The sequence below is a fragment of the Odontesthes bonariensis genome, chromosome 1 (genome assembly GCF_027942865.1).
Source record: "Odontesthes bonariensis isolate fOdoBon6 chromosome 1, fOdoBon6.hap1, whole genome shotgun sequence".
In the NCBI taxonomy this organism is placed as follows: Eukaryota; Metazoa; Chordata; class Actinopteri; order Atheriniformes; family Atherinopsidae; genus Odontesthes; species Odontesthes bonariensis.
This window is the reverse complement of record NC_134506.1, coordinates 24411076-24431418: the sequence shown is the minus strand read 5'-3', so window position 1 is coordinate 24431418 and position 20343 is coordinate 24411076. Positions and strand designations below refer to the sequence as shown.

General features: G+C 43.0%; 2 protein-coding genes across 2 annotated transcripts; one reads left to right on the top strand and one right to left on the bottom strand.

The window, feature by feature from the left end:
* The first annotated feature begins 217 nt into the window (after window positions 1-217).
* On the top strand, window positions 218-10867 carry cog4 (component of oligomeric golgi complex 4). The gene is made up of 19 exons (XM_075461609.1): window positions 218-401; window positions 2898-2980; window positions 3089-3203; window positions 3400-3574; window positions 3919-4112; window positions 4607-4712; window positions 4794-4951; window positions 5030-5088; window positions 5168-5292; window positions 5643-5761; window positions 6992-7158; window positions 7265-7430; window positions 7797-7859; window positions 7959-8072; window positions 8420-8512; window positions 8587-8670; window positions 8814-8915; window positions 9112-9240; window positions 9900-10867. The coding sequence occupies exons 1-19, from the start codon at window positions 267-269 to the stop codon at window positions 10032-10034; spliced, it is 2322 nt and encodes a 773-aa protein (XP_075317724.1). The 5' UTR covers window positions 218-266; the 3' UTR covers window positions 10035-10867.
* A 1243-nt stretch (window positions 10868-12110) lies between these two features.
* On the bottom strand, window positions 12111-18781 carry gnao1b (guanine nucleotide binding protein (G protein), alpha activating activity polypeptide O, b). The gene is made up of 8 exons (XM_075461622.1): window positions 18324-18781; window positions 18143-18185; window positions 15493-15634; window positions 14927-15087; window positions 14697-14825; window positions 14471-14600; window positions 13890-14043; window positions 12111-13784 (listed from the first exon to the last, which is right to left on the bottom strand). Exons 1-8 carry the CDS (start codon window positions 18439-18441, stop codon window positions 13597-13599), a joined length of 1065 nt encoding a protein of 354 aa, XP_075317737.1. The 5' UTR covers window positions 18442-18781; the 3' UTR covers window positions 12111-13596.
* Between the last annotated feature and the right edge of the window lie 1562 nt (window positions 18782-20343).

Below are 20343 nucleotides of genomic sequence, written 5' to 3'. Positions count from 1 at the left end.
ATTCCCTATTATTTGACTTCTCAGGTGGTAGTTTTGTTTTGTCACTGCCCCGCCACCCGGGGGACAATGTGTGGATTTCCGCTTCTCACGATTAAGGATAACGTAACCAATATGATTGTTATTTAAAAAAAAAAAAAAAAACCTCCTTGCGCTGTACCCCAGATGGTCATTTACGGAGACGCTGTCTGCCAGACTAAACCCAGGGCGGTGTAGCATGGTGATGACGTCTGCTCCCGTGCTCCGGAGTATTTTTCGTGTGGCGGAAGATGGCTGACAGCGGAGCTTTGGCAGCTAAAAGATGCGACTCCGGCTCTCTGTTTTCTGGGAGTATGGAGGCTATCTCCGCGCTGACGGAGCTGGAGGACCTGGAGAAAGTTTACCAGCAGCTCTGCACAGAGGAGGTTCGTACCAACGGACGCCAACGGCGGCTTGTGTGCTGCCTACGTCATCATTGTAAACTTCCGCGACGCTGCTGCCTCCAAACACTGCTCAGAAGACATTAAGCTACAGACTCTGCTTAGCCAGATGGAGCAGAACTACTCCTGATTGGTTTTAGACATGGTGGTCTTTAAGGGTTTTAGTTTTCTAGACATACAAAGCAGTTCAAGGCAGTGATGTTGGGTTGTTTACTTCATCAACCAGGCATGCAAACTTGCCACCTTTCGGCGAAATTCGCCGTTTTGAAATCAAAATGGGTCATTCTTCTGAATCGCGTAGATCCGAGGAGAAAAAAAAATGGGGGGGGGGGGTGAGCATGTCAACTAGCGAGTGGAACTGTGAACCTCAAAACTACACTAGACCTATGTGACAACAAATGACTGACAAGAGTGGCGTGTGAGAGAACCACTATCACCAATCAGAAGTGAGGAGGGCGAACCCCTATTCACACCCCCCCCCCCCCGGACCACCCCCCTGCTACAATTTGACTGATGTCCTGAAATAGTCTTCATAACGAATTGTGTCGTTAGATCAATTAATGTGCTTTTAATAGTGTCTTTGATACAAGTGTCAGCTAAATGTCTTGATAACAGACTTGAAATAGTCTACAATTCCTCGATATTTCACCGCCTCACAGAACGCTGTTTGTGTTAGTGCTACTCGAGGTAACTGTAGAGTGGCTAACTAGCGCCTTCCACACAAGTTCAGGGCTTTGCTAATACTTTTAGCCAACGTCAATGGAGACCTTAATTGTCGCCGGACTTGGCTTTTTAACGAGGTATGCCCCTTCATAATACCCTCCGATAATCACGGAAAGGGAACATTTTGCCCATTTGAGGAGGTCGTTTCATTCGTCGTGAGTTTATCAATGCAGAGTCCGGAGAGCTCTGCCACAGGTCGTATTTGAGAGTGCGACCCCCATCCCCTCGCTGTTCGCCCACACCCCCGTTGATACCCCCGTTGATGATGACAGCCTACAGGTGCACTCGTGTTCATCCAGTATGATGCACCATCAATCGAAGTTAAAAGGGGGCACAATGTAGGATTACGTAGTGCTCGTGGCATGCATGTCTCAAAACTTACACTGTCATGAAAAAATGCCGTTTAACTAAGCTTGCCGCGAGAATGTTTTTCATGTTAGAGTGCCAGCTGTCGATACAAATTTGTCTCTGGCGGTACGTCAAGTGAATTGCTGATATAAGTTTTTCCCGTGGAGCTCGTTTGGCTCGGCATGCCAAACGTTCACTTTCGTGGTTTAATGACAGCGGACCGTGAAAGTGGTCGGGAGAGTCATCGTTCAGGCTATTACTAAGCATAGGCTGTCTTGGGGCAGTAATTAATTAAACGTTTAATCCTACATACTTGTAGTATCCCTTTAAGGACCATGGGACTAAATTTTTCGTTAAATTTAATGTAATTAAATGTATGATACTACAGTTAAATGCTTTTGAAGACCTGTGATGTTATATATCAAACACATAATAGTACAGTAAATGCAATTGATAGGCCTACTGTACCTATAAATTCATCTTTTATGCTGCACAGCTGTTCTCTACTTAATGCAAATGGGACATACTGTATATTTTATAATATATATTTTGTATAATTTACAACTTAATGCGTCTCATGTTTCCGCTTTTCCGCGCGTGCCGTGTGTCCGTGTACCCTTCTCACCTTTTTCACCCCTGACCAGTTTGCATGCCTGATCAACAGAGCTACTTTTACTGAGGACCATCATGACCATGCACACATCTGTGTTTTGATTAGTTTATGTCATTGTAAAATTATTATTAAATCAATGGTGTAGTTGCTTGAGTCATCCTGTCCTGAGTTATTCTTCTTTTTAACAATGGGAAGTTATATGGAACACAGTAAACAAGTCTTTGTGAAAGAAAGTTAATAAATTAAATGCAGTGAGCTAATTTAATCATCAGTTTGGGGTATCTTTATGTATTTTATAGACAGAAGGGGAGGATTGAGTTTGATAAGTCCAAAGAAATATCATGGGTTTTTTTTGTGGTTTTTGTCTTCACACCACTGCTTCCACTTAACTGCTCAGCACAGATCTGCTCTTAAATCATCAGTTTGTAAAGCAGCAGCTTTGTAAAGAACTTTGCATATTGATATATTGTGGAGTCCATCATACCGTCAGTTAGGCAGACAAAACTTCTCAGCACTTACTACTTCTACTACCTTGGTTTATGCAGAAAGACCTTATATTATGCTGATCAAGTTAGTTGCCATATTCTCTTAAAACCGACAATCCCCTCCTCATAAGTCGTTTTATATACATGCAGAGATTATCGCTAAATATCTACTGTTTCTTTGAAACGATTTATGAATCCTTATATACTGCCACAACCTGATGAATATATAAACCTCTTTCTGTAACTTTGCTGTGCTCTCACAATGCAGAAATCAGAACATGGTGTACATTTGGTATCTTTTATTTATTACAGAAAGAGGTGGAAGGTGAGCTGGACAGGCTGGTGGGCCAGGAGGCGACCATTCACACAAAGATGCTAGCACTGCAGAGGATGGGGTACAGATCACACTGATTGGTTTAGTCTAAAAAGCAGTTGGATGTCTCAGATCTTTAAACGAAAATCTTGATTTTGTTGTTTTTTTGCTGTGCAAAATGCTTCTGCAGACCCAATCTACAGCTGATTGGAGGAGACGCCAGTCAGCTGTCGGGGATGATAACTTTTACTTGCAGCCTGGCTGAAAATGTCAGCCAGAAAGTCAGACAGCTAGACCTGGCAAAGGTAAATACACCTTTTAATTCGCAGAGGAGAGTGTCAGTATAAATGTTGATAATACAAAACACTGGAACACAAAAACATAATCTCTGCAGAACTTGCCATTTTTTCTTTTCTTTTGAGACTGAGGTAGAGGATTTAAATTTCTCATACTTGAAAGGTGCATCACAATGAAGTTTATATCCCATTTTATTTATTGCAGACACGGCTGTATAACGTCATCCAGCGGGCTGATGATATCCTCGACCTAAAGTTCTGTACAGATGGTGTGCAGACAGCGCTACGTAACGAAGATTATGAGCAGGCTGCTGCACACATCCATCGATACCTGTCTCTGGACCAGTCAGTGATTGAGCTGAGCAGGCAGGGAGAAGAAAGTACGAGGCCTCAAGTTCTATTATTTCTGGTTGTTTTTCTAAAACTCCTTGATTGGCCTCCAGTAGATCTTACATCATCAAACGTGAGCTTCCACTGGGAGGTGCGCGTCAAAAGCAATGTCCACATGAACCCCAGCGCACATCCAAGGTTCCCTGTCCTCGTGTTCTATTGAAATGGGATGATCAGGCATTCACTTTACCTGTCTTTTTTTTTTTTTTTTTTTTTTTTTTTTTTACACAAACTGCTGGGTAGAATCTCAAGAATATTAATCTTAGCTTAAACGTGCTTTTTCTCTATGACTCGACAACCACCGTAACCCTACTCACGCATCGTGTCTGCGCAGGTAGCGCTGTGGACGCCAGTCTACTCTTGCTGCAGGAGGCAGAGCAGAAATTGAAGGTCATCGTTGCTGAGAAGCTTGATGAGGCTGTAGCAGCGGTCGACCTGGCGCAGGTGGAGAGGTTTTTCAAGATCTTCCCTCTGCTGGGCCTCCACCAGCAGGGCCTGTCCCGTTTTGGTCAATACCTCTGCAGCCAGGTTAGTACCAAGAGAGCTGCTGTGTCATATTGAAGGGGTTGCAGGGTTTTTTTTGTGTCTGAGGCTTTCCAGTTGTAATTACTCCAAGAGTTGGCATCCGGTTGAATAGAGGAAGGTTCATAACGGAGTGAATTGACCTGGAAATATCTAAGTGGCAGCTATAATAAGAGCCAGTTGAATTATTTAAATGCTAAGGAAAGGAGCTTCAGTGTTTCCCATATTATTTCCTTTAGCAAAAGAAATACTGCATCATCTTTTAAGAAAGAAAGCAGATAATTTTGTCCCACAAGTCCTTGTGGCTGCAACACTTATTATTTCATACAAACTATAATTCGTGTAAATAAATATGAGGACAGAGGGTGAGAGTGAGCAGGCTGAGAAATGAACAGTAATTAACCCATCTCTTTTTCTTTTAGTCAGACATGTGATCCTTTCAACTTAATCACATCCTATTGGGACTCTGTCTCTGTATTTTTTGACTCTCGCTTACACAGCTTGCCTCCAAAGCTGAGGAGAACTTGCTGTTAGCGACAGGAGGTGATCTGGGTGAGAAGAGAGCTCTGCTGATATTCGCAGACACGCTGACACTGCTGCTGGAAGGTGAAAAACGGGTCTTTTTTTTTCTTCTTTTTTTCCCCTCATGTCACTGAACTCCACTGATGTGTTGCTCTGCATTTCCAGGCATCGCTCGTATTGTAGAGACTCATCAACCTATAGTAGAGACATACTACGGTCCGGGTCATCTGTACATACTCATCACTCACCTGCAGCAGGAATGTGACCGTCAGGCCCAGAAAATAGTCGACAAGTTCATCCAGCAGAGAGGATACCACAACAAGGTGTGTGACATCTGCTACATCACATGGTTGTTTACCCTGCATATCCAATCCCACTGAGACCTTGAATCTGTCCTCTAGTTTCAGATTGTTCAGAGTGGCATGATGAAGAGCGTGCCAGGGGAGAGGATCGAGCCGAGGTGTGCATCTGTGGCTGCATTCCCCTTCGTGTTTGGCTCTGAGGTGTTTGTGTTAATGTCTGATGTCTTTCACAAACAGGGAACTGGACCCTGTGCTGGCAGAAGTTACCCTGATGAACGCGAGGGCTGAGCTCTACCTGCGCTTCCTACGCCGGCGCATCATGGCCGACTTTGAAGTGGGAGATGCTCAGAGCATCACACAGGGTAGTTTTATATTAAAGCATGATTTTACACTTAAACAGGGATGTCCAAATCCGGTCCTCAAGGGCCGCTGTCCTGCAGTTTTGAGATGTTTCCCTGGTTCAACACACCTTATTCAGATTAAATAGATCTCTTTCGAAAGATTATCAAGTTCTGCACAAGCTTGCTAATAATGCATTGATTTGAATCTGGTGTCTTGAAGCAGGGAAACATCTAAAACCTGCAGGATAGCGGCCCTCGAAGACCGGATTTGGACATCCCTGCATTTAAGGAAGGTTGTCTTTAGATGTGGTGCTGAAAATGCATCAAAATACATTTGTGTTTTTGTCCGGCAACATTTTTCGAACACTCAGAGCATCAGCAGAACGTGGAGAAGCTCCTGAAACACTGTGCACTGAGCAGGACGATGCAGGAGCTGATTGGATACTACATTCCAATGGAGGAATACTATATGAGGGAGTCTGTCAACAAGGTCAGTTTTACAAAGCATCATTTCTAGCAGAAACTCAGAAAATTTCCATCAAAGTAAGTTTCTCTGACGTTGTCAGGTGGCTTAGTGCTCTTTTGCTACAGAGCAGTGCTCCTGTGTTATGCAGTGTGTGTTTTGGTACTGTTTTTGCTAAAATAAACTAGGCCTTCCCTTTTGGTCATCTAGATGATTCGAAACCTATGTATATCTTTTAGGATGAATAGATACCTTCGCAGTTCAACAAATCACCCATGTTATGTGCAATAAAGAACACCCTTATCAGACGGATGCTTACTTTTGAATTGTTTGCCGATTACAAGTATCATGGATCCTCTCTTCTTTTGGCCTGGACAGTCCTGCATCCATACTTTCCAAAAAGTATTTAAAATTTTGATTCATCAGACCTCTGGATCAGGTCCAGAGAAGACAAAAAAAGTAGTTCTACATCTTGTTTATTTGTGTTTTTTCTTTGCATGGTCGAGTTTTAATTTGCACTTGTGGATGAACTTCCTTCACTGACAGTGATTTTCAGAAATGATCCGGATTTCCAGTAAAACATCATGTCTGTGCTGCCCCAGGGCCCAAAGCTCACATGGCAACTTTCACCCTGCCTTTCAGTATTGTTTGTTGTATAAATAGAGAGATTTCTGTGAGTTCTCTGAATCTCTTAATTATATTATGTAGAGAAGATGCTGAAACCCTCGCTTTCAACAAAGTGTGTTCATTCAGACATTTCCTCAGAGGTATCTTTGTACCATTTTCAATTGGACTCAGGATTTAAATGGTCTTCAAATCACTGCATTTTGATTTTATCTCCAGTTTACATTGGGTAACAACTTTTTTGAGAAAACCCTCAAGTGTCTTTATTTGATTTAGCGAGGCTTGGGGGTGACAATTAATTATGAACATGAAAAAGATGTGGGTGTATATAGTTTGGAGGAAATGTGATTTCCAAACATCAGCAGCCGCTGCAGGCTGCATCAACAACAACAAACCAAACTTGGAGCTTGAGCTTCAGTGTTGGAAGGCAGCATGTTTTTACAGGGAATGTAAATGGCCCTGTGGTCTTACATTATGTGTTTGACAATGAAATGTAACATTTTTGCAAGTAGATTTTTCATACAAGTAGATAAGACATGAAAATAAGTCCAAGTGCTTAACAAAGCTATATGAAATTGGGTTGTTTATATTGGGATATAACTCTTAATCATTTATCACCCTCCCCTCCCTCAGGCTGTTGCCATGGATACGCATGAAAAGGGTCAGCTGACCAGCAGCATGGTTGACGATTGTTTCTACATTGTAAAAAAGTGCATAAGTAGAGCTTTATCGAGCTCCAGCATCGACTGCCTCTGTGCGATGATCAACCACGCTAACTCTGTGCTGGAGTCTGACTTCAGGTGCTCAGCTGCCACATCCACCTAAAACACTCAATATGTTTTTAAAATCACTGCCTGACGTCTCATACGTGTGCTCCCTCCTGCCCGGTCTCCTTTCCCATGTCAGGGAGGTGCTGTATAATAAGCTGCGGCAGGGCTTCCCGGCCACAACGCTGCAGGACATCCAGCGTGGCGTGAGCAGTGCGGTCAGTCTGATGCAGAGCAGCTTACAGCAGGGCAAGTTCAACACTATGGGCATCGAGAGCACTGAAAATGCCAAGGCTGCATTCCTGGTAAGATCAATTAGTCAAACATGTACAATCCTGCGTCGCCCTCGAGCAGTTTTTTAGAAACTGTTGGCAAGTCTGTGACAGTTTAAACATTCACATGTTAAACCCTTTTTTTAAAATTAGATCACCCGGAATAAAAAGCATGAATTGCCTTCTCTGATGGTGCTTTAAGTCTTAAAATGGCTAATTGCTGAAGGTAGCTCTGTATCCAAATCAATTTAACTTGAAAAAACAATAAAAGGTTTACAGCAAATTCACTTGATTTCAGTATGTTATATTTTTAAAGACTAAATCGAGTTGTACTGAACCGTCCTGTCTTTATGCTATCTGTACTGTCCATCGGTTACATGTTTTGTTTTCACCCCTCAGGTGACTCTGAATAATGTGGAGGTGTGCAGTGAGAATATCACAACTTTAAAGAGAAACCTAGAGGTAAGTTGCACGTCATTCCCAAGGCTCTGCCTCACCTCTGTTTATTTTATTAACAGTTTGCACCATTTCTTGAAAAACTGAATGTCTTGTTTTTGACAGAACGACTGCTCCAAGTTGTTCAGTCAGGGGTTCGGCTCTGGAGAACAAGCCAAGATCGAGAGCTGTTTGTCTGACCTTGTCAGTACGTCCACAAAGTTCAAGGATCTCTTACAGGTTGGACGCAGACACGCACACAGCAGTTTACCTGTATGAGCTCTGAGAGGTACTTAGGGTGAAAGCCACTGGATGGGGAACCACTGTCTGTGTGACAGATAAGTGCCCCGTGTAGTGGAGGCTTATCATTTGACCAGTCACAGAACAGAGAGAAGAAACAACCAGACTGGAAGGAGATCTGTTTAGGAGGTTCTTCTAGAACTGAAACGAGCATTTTTCAGCAAAAACGTTTTTTCATATAGACATGTTACAAATTGTGTGTCTGTGAGACATGCAGTAGCTCTCTTTGTTTAACGGCATCTTTTACTACAGAGAAAAGGATCCCAAACTCTAATTTTATTTCTCAGGAGGGTCTGACAGAGTTGAACACTACAGCCATAAAACCTCAAATCAAACCCTGGATCAGCGGCTTCCTGTCCATCTCACATAACATTGAAGAGGTAATTGTCTCACAGTTGGTAAAAAAAAATAATTCAGTGCTCATGACACATGTAAGTGTTGGCTGTCCTCACAGGAGGAGTTTAATGACTACGAAGCCAACGATCCCTGGGTGCAGCAGCTCATCGTTAACTTGGAGCAGCTCATGACTGAGTTTAAGGTATCCACACCTCTTAAGCTTTGACTTGATTCCTGAATATTTTAGTCTCGCTTTGCCTTTTGAATTTCCCCCATTGGGGGATAAATAAAGTATTTTTTCTATTTCTTTCTTTCTTTCTAATCTTCACTTTCTTTCCTCACCAGACAGCCCTCTCTCCTGTCATCTATGACACTCTGACCAGTCTGATGACCAGCTTGATATCTATTGAAATGGAGAAGACGGTCCTCAAATGCTCATTCAGCAGGGTGAGGGGCTGCGCTCGGCCACAAGGTGGCAGCGAGTTTCCTGTGCACACTGAAGAAAGTGCTCCTGCAGTGATTTATTAATGAGTCTAGAGAGGCCTGTAGGAGAGGGTGTTTCCGCTTGGATTAGTTGCATCTGCATACAATATAATGAGACCTCAGCTGAGCTGTTTTCCACCTTCTGATCCTTTTGTTGTAGCTTGGAGGGTTGCAGTTTGATAAAGAGCTTCGGTCTCTTGTGGCGTATCTTACCACTGTGACCACCTGGACCATCAGAGACAAGTTTGCTCGTCTCACACAAATGGCCACCATCCTCAACCTGGAGCGGGTAATTTAGTCTATTTGATTCCCACACAAACAAAGCACACACCTTTTAATAATTCGCATTTAAGAGGATTTACACCAGCGGTGAACTGTATTAAGGTAGAAACAAGTTCAAGTTTATAATAGAAATATTCTTCCCGTTTTGTTTTGTTTTATCTACATTCTCTTTAACGCTTTTTGATTCAAACAAATCTAAAACTAAAATTTGAATATTTTGCCTCCTCATTTTTGGATGGTGGAAGCAGACGTATTTTTTCTCCCACTTTGCACTGAACTTATGGCAAGAAAATAAAAGCCTCACAACCTCCAGTTTCCAAGGTGCACTGATTGCAGAATGAGACTGAACAGTAGAGCACCTCTGGAACACACCATCTGGTGCCAAGTAATGATGTTGTGGTTCTGATTGTCTGTTGTTCCATTTGCATGTCGAGGCATGTTGGTCTGATTTGGTTTGATGTGGAAATCCAAGTAAAGGTTTCAGTCTCATTTGCTTAGTGTGTATGTCTGGTGACGTCAGCCTCGGGATTATGCTCGTACTTGCATCCATCAGTGATAATGACAGTAAATAATCTTTCGTACATGGTTTAACAGAATCTACTTTGTACGTTTTCCTACAGATATTTACCATGTCCCCAGGTTAACTTGTACCCATTTATGCTGCAGGTAACTGAGATCTTGGATTATTGGGGCCCTAACTCAGGCCCACTGACGTGGCGGCTGACCCCAGCTGAGGTGCGTCAGGTTCTGGCGTTGCGGATCGACTTCGGGAGCGAAGATATCAAGAGGCTGCGACTATGATTGCTGTGAATTATCCACCTGCTGCTCGCTGAAGAGCTCAATTCTTGCATCATCCACGGTTCAGTAAATGGACGTGGGCACGTCGTAGACAAATGGCTGACGGTTTCTTTTATTCTGAAGCAAAAGACACTGATTGTTCTTCTGGCGCTTCTGCTCCTCTCCCAGCTGATGCCAGTCTGTATCGGTTACAGCTGAGCTTTTAGAGACACGGGGGCTTTGGTTTACGTGGCAGTGATTTATTTGATGTTAATTAACTGTAAAATGTGTAATTAAAATTGTAAATGTGTGATTGTATCACAGTGGGAATTCCAACCTTTTAACCTGTAACTGTCTGCGAGAAACGAGGGCAGCCTGGGACTGAGGATTGGAGCTCTGGGGCTGTCAGTGAAACAGAGCAGTAATGAACATCATACCCATTAAACTGACAGAAGCAGGTCAGACTGATCCAGCCTAGTCATTCAATGTATGAATAGCTCCTTGTCTGTGATGGTGGAACACTTTTAACCTAATAAATTGAGAGCGGTTTCGTTACGCTTCTGATCCCTGCTCTCCGCTACGTTTCAATGCTGCACTGTTTCCATGCAAGACCTGTTCCCAATCCATTATACAGACCGTCGTGTGAAAAAGTAAGTACACCCCGTTTCATTTCTTAGGTATTACATATCAGGACTTAGAAAAAAACAAACACATCTCATGTTGTACTTACTAGGTGTTAAAGTGAGGCGAATAAAACCAGATGAACCTAACAACATATTACACTTAGTCATTGTTTACTTTACAAAAACTAAGCCAAAATGTGTGTTTAATATTAAACACTATTTTTTTTTCAGCCATTCTGTGATAGATTTGGTTATTTCCATGGAATCATTGTTCTGTTGCGTGACCCAATTTTACTATAGAATACTCTGCTATACAGAGCAGTCCATGGTCAACCCGATAACTGCAAGGTGTCCAGATCCTGGACACCTCTATCTGGACCAGGTCCAGGTCCTGGATACAGCTGCAGACCATCAGCCCTCCACCACTGTGCTTTTTCACTTGGAAGGAGGTGTTTGTGCTGATATGCTGCGCTCGGTTTTCTTCAACCGTGCTGCTGTGCATAACGACCAAACATCTCCACTATGGTCTCCAGCCTGACCAAACATTGTTCCAGAAGTGTTGTGGTTTGTTCAGATGTAGCAAGAAGAGGCTTTCTCTTGCAACCCTTCCAAACAAGCCATACTTGTCTTTTTCTACTTGTACTGACATGAACTTTAAATATCTAAATTTAGATATTTATCTATGATTTCCCTTTGGGATAAATAAAGTGTATTCTCATTTTACATTTACATGCTACCTGAGGCCTGTAGAGGTGTCGCTCTGTTTGCAGTTTCTCTGAGCAGTGCACCATCTGACCTTGGGGTGAGCTTGCTCGGACGTCCGCTCCTGGGAAGATTGACAGCTGTCTTGAATGTTTTCCATTGTGAATAATCTTGCACACTGTCAAATGATGGACTCCAAATAGTTTGGAAATGGCCTTATAGTCTTTCCCAAATTGATGGGCAGCAAGAATTGCTTCTCTTAGATCTTTGTTGATGTCTTGCTGAAGTGCTTAAACTTGCTGATGATCAATTAATCAAATACATTCGATTAGCAGTGCCTGGCTGCTCCTTAATGCCTTAATTCTTATGGAAACCGTAAGAGAGGACTTTCTACACATTGCTTTTTCATTTTGTCTTCATGTTGAATAAATAATGACACCGTGTTATAAATCATTTATTGTGGTTCTATGTCCCTCATTTTGAGACCTGGTAAGGAACAGATTATTTTGTATTGTGTCCGGATACATAAAACCTTGGTGTACTCTCTTTTTCACATGACTGTATTTATGACTTTAAAAACAAAGCTTTGTTCACAAGGCAATGAAGCATTAAAAGTGGTGCACTCATAATGTTCAGCCTAATTTCCTGGTCCAACCTTAATTCTGCACAGATTAAAGCGGGTCAGAGTGTGCAGGGAACAGCGCTGTGAGCGTACAGCTTGTCATCAACCCTGTTACCTTGCAACATAAATGGACTCAGACCAACACGGCAGGAATAGTTAGGAAAAGTGTGGCTTTAATGTAAACACAACATTCGATTGGCTCAGCACAAACATTCCACATGAGAGCAACCAATAAACTACTGAATAGGATGGGGTGCAGCACAAAAACATTCACAGTAAAAAAAAAATCTGGTATAATCATAATATATATATACAGTACGGTGCTTTTAAGGTGAAAATGGAGATAGGATATGAGGACTGGTGTGATGGGTAAATAGAATACAGGGATGGGAAGATGAATTTCTGGGTGCACAGGTGTAAATGGAGAGCTGTACTTTTTCTCTATGAAAAGAGAAACGTGGCAGACGGTGGGGATAGTGGTTCACTGATCAGGGGAGAAAAAAAACAAACAAAGAAAACAAAAACTCTCGAGACAGAGGCTGCCTCAAATGATATTGTTCTCCTCGTGCGGTCTTCTATTTCTACACAGATTCACATCGAAGGGTCAAGCACCACACAGAGAAGAAGATGTCATTGGAGGGCTGCTTTACACCCTCTGAACGGATATCGGTGCACCCCAATTTTATCATGATAAGGAAAAAACATGTGGCACGGGATTTCAGGAGGTAGGAGGAGGCATGTAGGGCATGAGGCTTAAATAAATAAATCATTCAATGATAATAAAATCTTATATATGTCACTTAAATAGTATAGTCAATAGAATGAGCTATGACTTCTGATCCTATTCCCCTATCTGTCATTCTCAGATGGTTGGCACCAATATGACTTTTTTTTTTTTTTTTTTTCATTTATTTAATTTTTTTCTTTTAAAGATATCATTGGCTGATAGGTCTTTCCTCACGCTACAAGAGACCGATGGCGATGGGCGGCCACTATAAACATAAGAATCCTCTCTTTCATCATGTTTAAAAGTAAAAAGAGAAAACAGAGTGGAACAGACCTGCAGGCTACTCAGTCATGTGTGGGTCTGAAGGAAAGTTAAAACAGCCTCCTTCTTTCCATCCATGACCCTCAGCCACGAGAACAGCACCTCCCCGATACCATCTTCATCATCATCATCATCTCCACCTTCACACACACAGCAGCTCTTCAAACGGAGCACCAGAGGCTGTATTCAGAGTGGATATAAATGCCACAAAGAATGGGCCCACGCTGTGTTTACGAGTGACAATGATCACTCATGTCGCATTTCTGGGTTCTCAAAGTGTCGCAGGACAAGGTTCCAGCTGAATACACCCCTGGTGCTTCTGACCTTCCCAGTTGTTGACACAGTTATCAACAAAACATGACACATTCAGCTCAAAAACACATTTTTAAATGACAAAACTGGGGGGTTTCATACTTAAAATAAGAGGACGGGAACAAATCATGGCAATAATCCGGTGTGGTGACTGGCGGCAGCTCTTTGGGTCCATTTGGACGTGTAGAATTACATATTTATGTGTTTAAGTATCATCAAAATTATCATTAAATAACACCTCACACACCCGATGACAACCCCTGTGCTTCTGGCCGGGCTTCAGTATAAGCCACATCCTCTAAGGTTGTTTGCAATAATGATGTCAGTGACGGCATCAAACACTACCTGGATGTTTCCTGTGTCTGTGGCACAGGTCAGGTGACAGTAGATCTCCTTGTTGGGAGAGCGGTTCTTACTCTCAAACTGAACCTGAATATATGCAGTAGCATCTTCGTAAGTATTAGCACCTGGACACAAATGGAGGAAACAGAGAGAGGAGCGTGAGAGGAAAAGCACTTGGTTAGTCAGCATTTCTCAGGAAACACGGGATGAAGTAAGGTTCCTGGACTCACCTGTGTATTCTGGAAAACAGATCGTCAGCGGTGACTTCTTTATCTTCTCACCAAACAGATCTTTCTTGTTAAGGAAGAGGATGATGGAGGTGTCGATGAAGAACTTGTTGTTGCAGATAGAGTCAAAGAGCATGAGTGATTCGTGCATGCGGTTCTGCAGGAAGAATACGTTAGGCTTAGTATGAGGTGAGCGTCCGGAGGAGGGTACTGAACGAAGGAGGGACTCCAGTTAGATATGAACTGGAAGTCGTTTTTTCCATAAGATCCAGTTTACAATTTGAATGACGGCATTCGTGATTTTATAATCCTTTCCTCTAAAAGTTTTATTTCACTGAATATCACAGAGGAGCAGATGAACGTTTCTTGTTAAATTAGCCACAAGCACCTAGCTGAAGTGTAATAAATTATTCTACAATTGCCGTACTCCTCATCAAACTGAAATGTCTGTGTTTAGACGGAGTTTCATCGCTTGTTAGGTGCTCCTCTGACACATCTTTAGTTATAACAAGGGTAGTTCTTAAAAAATAAATATCATTGACACGTGTGGTCTCAGAAAATTGAAATAACTAAGACACACTCACGGTTGTTTCGTCTTCATGGAGCACCTGGTCGTATCCACTCATAGCAACACAGAAAATAATGGCTGTCACATCCTCAAAGCAGTGGATCCACTTCTTCCTCTCTGACCTCTGACCTCCAACGTCAAACAGCCTGGAAAAGGAGGCAAGATGACAGTTCAGACCCGGGCCTTACAAATCCCTGAACCACGTCGACATCAGTTGACTCGAGCTGCAGCAACTCGCCTACCTGAAATGCAGGTTTTTGAAGGTGAAGTGGGTTTCGACGATTCCAGTGGTCTTCACTCGAGTTCTCAGGATATCCTGCTCTGTGGGCTGGTAGTCTGCACCACCAATCCGTTCTAGACTGTCCAGGTAGCTGTTGACAGCAAGAAGGAAAATGAAAAAAGACCAGATTAGACGGCTGGGGTTCTCTAAAAAACTAACACAGGTGTTTTATGGTCTCTTTGTTGTACTCACTATTGAGCAGAGTCATTAAGCTGGTATTCACGAGCACGGTTGAAGCACTCCTGAGTCCCGGCATCAGCCCATACACGCTTCATAGCAGAGAGAAGCTCCGCAGAGTACGGCTCTGTGTCCTCCATCCGAGTGACCACATCACAGACCAGCTTAGCATCAGCCTGGATAAAACACGTTTCATAAGTTTCAGGGCAACAGCATCTAAGATATATCTGTTTTTTTATTACTGATCATTGGCTGATTTTTCCCCCTTAATATGATGCATGAAATATAATGAATTAATTTACTATCTTTTTTAATATTTTTTTTCTTTTTTAAAGGGACAATACAAATTAATAACAGGTCACAAATTTCCAGAAATCATTTTTAAAAAATGATCATCTCGACATGAGGAACACACTAGTCGACTGATACTGTGATTTGTATTCGTCCATTTCCTGTTCTCCTTTTTAATTTCATCGATCCACAGATCCCAGTCCTGCTCTGGTACTCTCACACCTAAATATTTATTTATATGTATATATACAATCTCTGTGTCTGTAGGTGAGTGTACAGGTGAGACTAACTTTACGGTCCTTGTCTCCAAACTCGATGCCCAGGGAATCCATGGCTCGAAGGATGGCTGCCAAGCTCTGGATGGTGTTGCTGTAGACCACAGGCTTATACTGCTTCACATCATCCCCAGAAAAGCCATCTTCGTGGATAATCCTGCATGCGTACAGAGATATTATCGCTAGAGGCACAAGCCTGGACTCCACAGGAAAAAGGTCTCACACGTCCATATGTTCCTGCATTTAAAATTCCTGTCTTCTTACAATAAAAGCTCCACATGTTCTGAGTGTGTGTGTGTGTGTGTGTGTGTGTGTGTGTGTGTGTGTGTGACGTGATTTCTATCATACAGTTTCTCATCCTCTCCCACTTGTTTCAACCATCTCCACCATCTTTAAGTGTGTCCATGCATAATGGGGAAGAAATTGATCGCATTGTCAGTCTGTGATGTGCACTCAGGCAGTAATGTGATATTTCAACCAGTTCCAATGCATGGTGGGAAACGGACTGAAATCAATCACTGAAATATCTTCATGAAACTGACCTGCAACTCACAGTCATACTTTAAAAGAAGCTTCTTGTCAGCTCATGTGCAAACATTAATTGACAAATGTGAGGAAAATAGATGAGGGATGATGGTTTTCATGAATTCATCTCATCAGTGCACATTATGAGAATAATTTTTTTACAGCTGAGATCAGCACCACCTGGCCTGAATCTCCCTAGCACCATCATCAGATTTAACAGTTTTATGAAATAAAACATTAACCTTCGTGGGGGGGGGGGCAGCTTTGCAGGGCAAATAACTAGCTGCAGCTGGTGATTGTTTTGCTCTTGTCCATGACAGTCCAGAAAATAATGATTATTTCTATATTTATTGCAACTCGAGGTCTCAACATGTATGACAACCTTATCAAACCCAAAAATATCAGATTTGCTATCAGGAACAGCAGTAGAGAAACAACAGAAATTACAGTTTAATCGTTTAATTTGTTTTCTATAAATCAATTAACTGATTATCAGCTTAGTCACTGACTTCCAAACTGTAGAACAATATAATTCAGCTGTACAGAATGTCCCAGTGGTGGTATCTCACCACCAGTACTGAAGGCTTCCTGGGATAAAGCCTAAAAATAAGCTGTGTTGCTATTCAGATTGTTTAAATCGGTGAACACATAATCTTCATAGTCAGTATTATTACTTGAATTGTTGGTTATTGTCTGGATTAACAGACAAATAAAACCTGACTTTTTTTATTTAGGAAAACATCAGTTATCATCCTAATGTTTTTGTTTATTTCTACTATCATGGATAAAACATTTTGGTTCCAGTTATATGGACAGTATGAGTTATTAATGAACCCCTAACAGACCAATCACAGAGTCTGAAAACGCAAAAGTATAAAAATAGACGTCACTGACATTTTTGCAGCTGCAGCGGAGTAGCAGCAGCATATTTGTATAATTCATCAAATCCACACGCCAAACCTTACCCATTGTGTGCATCATTTCAACTCAATATAGTTTGCATTTTCTGACCATGTTAAACTGTTCTTCTCCTCAGTCTCCATCTCTCCTTCACGGTGCAGTGATAGAGAAACCACACATCCGGCCCAGCCTCTCTCCCATGGATCAGACCACAAGGAGAGCCTCACAGCTGTCATACTAACCTTCCGCAGGTTATCGTCACATACTCCGCGTATGTGACGATGATGAGACCACGAATCACAGCAGCGCATACTACATGTACCCACCGATACCTAAACTTTATGACCAAAGGTGTGTAGTAAAACCCATCCATCCGCTGCTTGCTTAGGCTACAGCAAGCCCTGAGAGTGTCTGTAAACATTATCTGGACCAGCGTCTTGGGTTCAGTGCAGAGCACCGAGTTACGGGTAACCAGGGAGCACGGGGAGGGTAATGAGGTGTATGGAGGAGGAGAAAGCAAGGCACGGAGGGAGGGTGCAGTCAGTGCAGTGCAGGAAAGAGCTCTCACTGCTGCCCACAAACACTGCGAGAGATGTTCCGCAAGACAAAATATGTATAAGGGCTGTGTCTTTTTCGAGCTGAAAACATCCCGAAACCTGACTAAGAGGTCAGTCTTTTAAAACATCAAAGAGTGATTTAGCTTAGACAGGGGCAGGTTTAGATGCGGTTTTAGAAGCCATATTTCTGCGTAAATCCGCTTTATAGGCAAAGTACTCCCGGCGATATCGGGCACTTAAAGCCATTAAGACTAAAAGCAGAGGTATTCACTAATGGAGCAGTTGTGACCTCACAATAATTTACACGCACGCACACAAACACACACACACACACACACACACACACACACACACACACACACACACACACAAGAACAACACCCACACATCCCCAGCCGCACACTCCCTGTAGTCAAGTAAAAACCTCGTTAACTACATTTCAGCACCCCGGCAGTGAACAGCACCCTGGGACGCACCGGTGAGGCTCAGCAGCCTCATTGACTGTCTGCAGGAGGTGCTCGAGTCACCGACGCTCCTCCTGGGCTTCGGCCTCTCGAAACATGGCGGCTCAACCTGCCTCAGTGCAGACAGAGGAGGCGCAATCTCGGGCCTTTCACTCCGGTTGAGTTGAGGAGCGTCAAAATAAGTTAAAAAAAAAATGTAAAAAACGGGCAAATACTTACTTCATCTGTTTGACGATGGTGCTTTTCCCGGACTCTCCGCCGCCTGTAAAGAACGGAGGGCAGAGTGAGAGCCGGCAGAGAAATCAGTACCACGGAGAGCACCTCCGCCCCACGCAGTCCCACCATAAGCAAACCGAGCCGAGGCGCAGCAGCCCTGCGGCCACGGAGCCTCTTCTCTTACCGAGCAGGAGCAGCTTGACGTCCTTGGCGGCGACCACCCCGTCCTCCTTCAGGTTTTTCTCGATGGCCTTGCTCCGGTCCAGAGCTGCGCGCTCCTCGGCGCTCAGTGTACATCCCATGTTTCCAGGCGAATGAGCAATCCCCGGTCCGCCCTGTCCCTCGCCGACTCTCTGTCTCTGAGTTGTCTCTCGCTCGCGCTCTCCTCCCGCGTTGTCTGCTACAGCATTAGGCCCGGATTGAGGGCGAAACAGAGCCGGGATCCCGAATCGGTCTTTTCTCCGTGACTGTGTGTCTCGCACTCAGTCCCCTCTCTCAGAGGGGTTTGGGGGGTGGGGTCGTTATGCTCGAGCCTGCTGGGTTGGGGTTGTTGTTAGGTGGGGAGGGGGGGGTGTCTCTACCTCTCTCTCTTTCTCGCTATCTCTACAGGGCGGCGCTGACGATGACGACGGCGAGCGCGAGCGATTTCACCGTATCTTTTCACGAAGCCAGGAAGGAGGGGCACGAGAGGAAGAGGAGGGAAGCAGGGCTGGCCGCGCGAGACTCACCTAACAATCTGGTTTACGTCAAAGCCGCCGACCTCTAATCACGTCCGATGATAGATTATTCAAATGAAAGGGCCATGTAAATGGCAAATGTTGCCCTCTTGTCTCGGGGTATTGGAGGAAATTGTGTCGTTGTAGTAATTAAATCGTCCTAACACGGTCATCGTTGCTCTTCTTCTATTCTCCGGGACCCGGATGACGTTTAATCATGTTGTCAACAGTATAATTAGGTCTGAGAAACACCCGGTGGTCGACACCGAGCATCAGGTGAACACCCAATTACGCCTGTTATAAAGCAGGGACGTCAGGTTTGGAAAGTGTAATAATTGGGCTCATATTAGGCTATGTGTGGTGCGATATGTAAATAAGACTGAAAAAAATATAGCTACCCTACTTTATTACCTCAAAACATCAAATCAAACTCCATCCATCCATCCATCTATCCATCCATTTAATTCCTCGGTCGGGTCACGGGGGGGCTGGAGCCTATCCCAGCGGTAATCGGGTGAGAGGCTGGGGGTACACCCTGGACAGGTCACCAGTCCATATCAAATCAAACTCTTGCTTTGAAAATATTGATTTGAAAAGTGTCACCAGGCTTACAATACAGGCAGCAAAGCAAGTCAGTAGACTCAAAATAGTACTAGTATTTTAAATATATCCAAAATGTCAAAAGTAGAAATACACACTATAATAACACATTACTATACACACTCAATATATTAACATACTATTAATTATACTACTGCTAGACAGTTTGTTCAGTACGAGTTCAACATATTTTATGAGATTTTTCGCATTGAAAATCTTAAAACTTTCAAACTGCTGGTAACTATTTGTCCAATTGGTTGTTTATTTTTTTAACAGTCGTTTTAAAACGCGCCTCAGTGTCATGTCCCCTGTCTAAAAGCACATCTCACTGTGGTTTCAAATACACTTCTGAGCGCATCAGTTCAGCTTTGGTGCAAAATGCCCCTCAAAAACCTAATAGTTACCCAAAAAATGGCCCATGCTGCTGCAGACAAATGTTCTCACTCAGCTTGATGATATGCACATATTAAAGCAAAGGTGACCTCATTTATATACGTGGTAGCAACAAGGCAATGATGATGATAAGAATAATTTTCAAAGGTGTTCTGGAAGAATCATTATTTGTGTTATTTTGTCGCTCAAAATGCAGCATATTTCAATCTGCAGGACATCTTTTGCAGTCTTATTTATTTCCAAAGTTAACTATGGTGAGTTGAGACCTTTGGGAATTTGCAGTTGATGTAATATGACTGAGGGAAGCATTCATTCAAAGATATCTAATAGCAAATGCTGTCAATAACAGCTTTGGAAAGTCATCTCTTTTTAAAAAAAATAACTCCTTTAGTCATGCACAGTGGTTAGAGCAGATGTAGAGTTGTGCAACTCCATTTATCAAAACTAATAAAACTGCGCATGTCTGTGTTGGGGGTTGTGGTTTTACCATAGAGC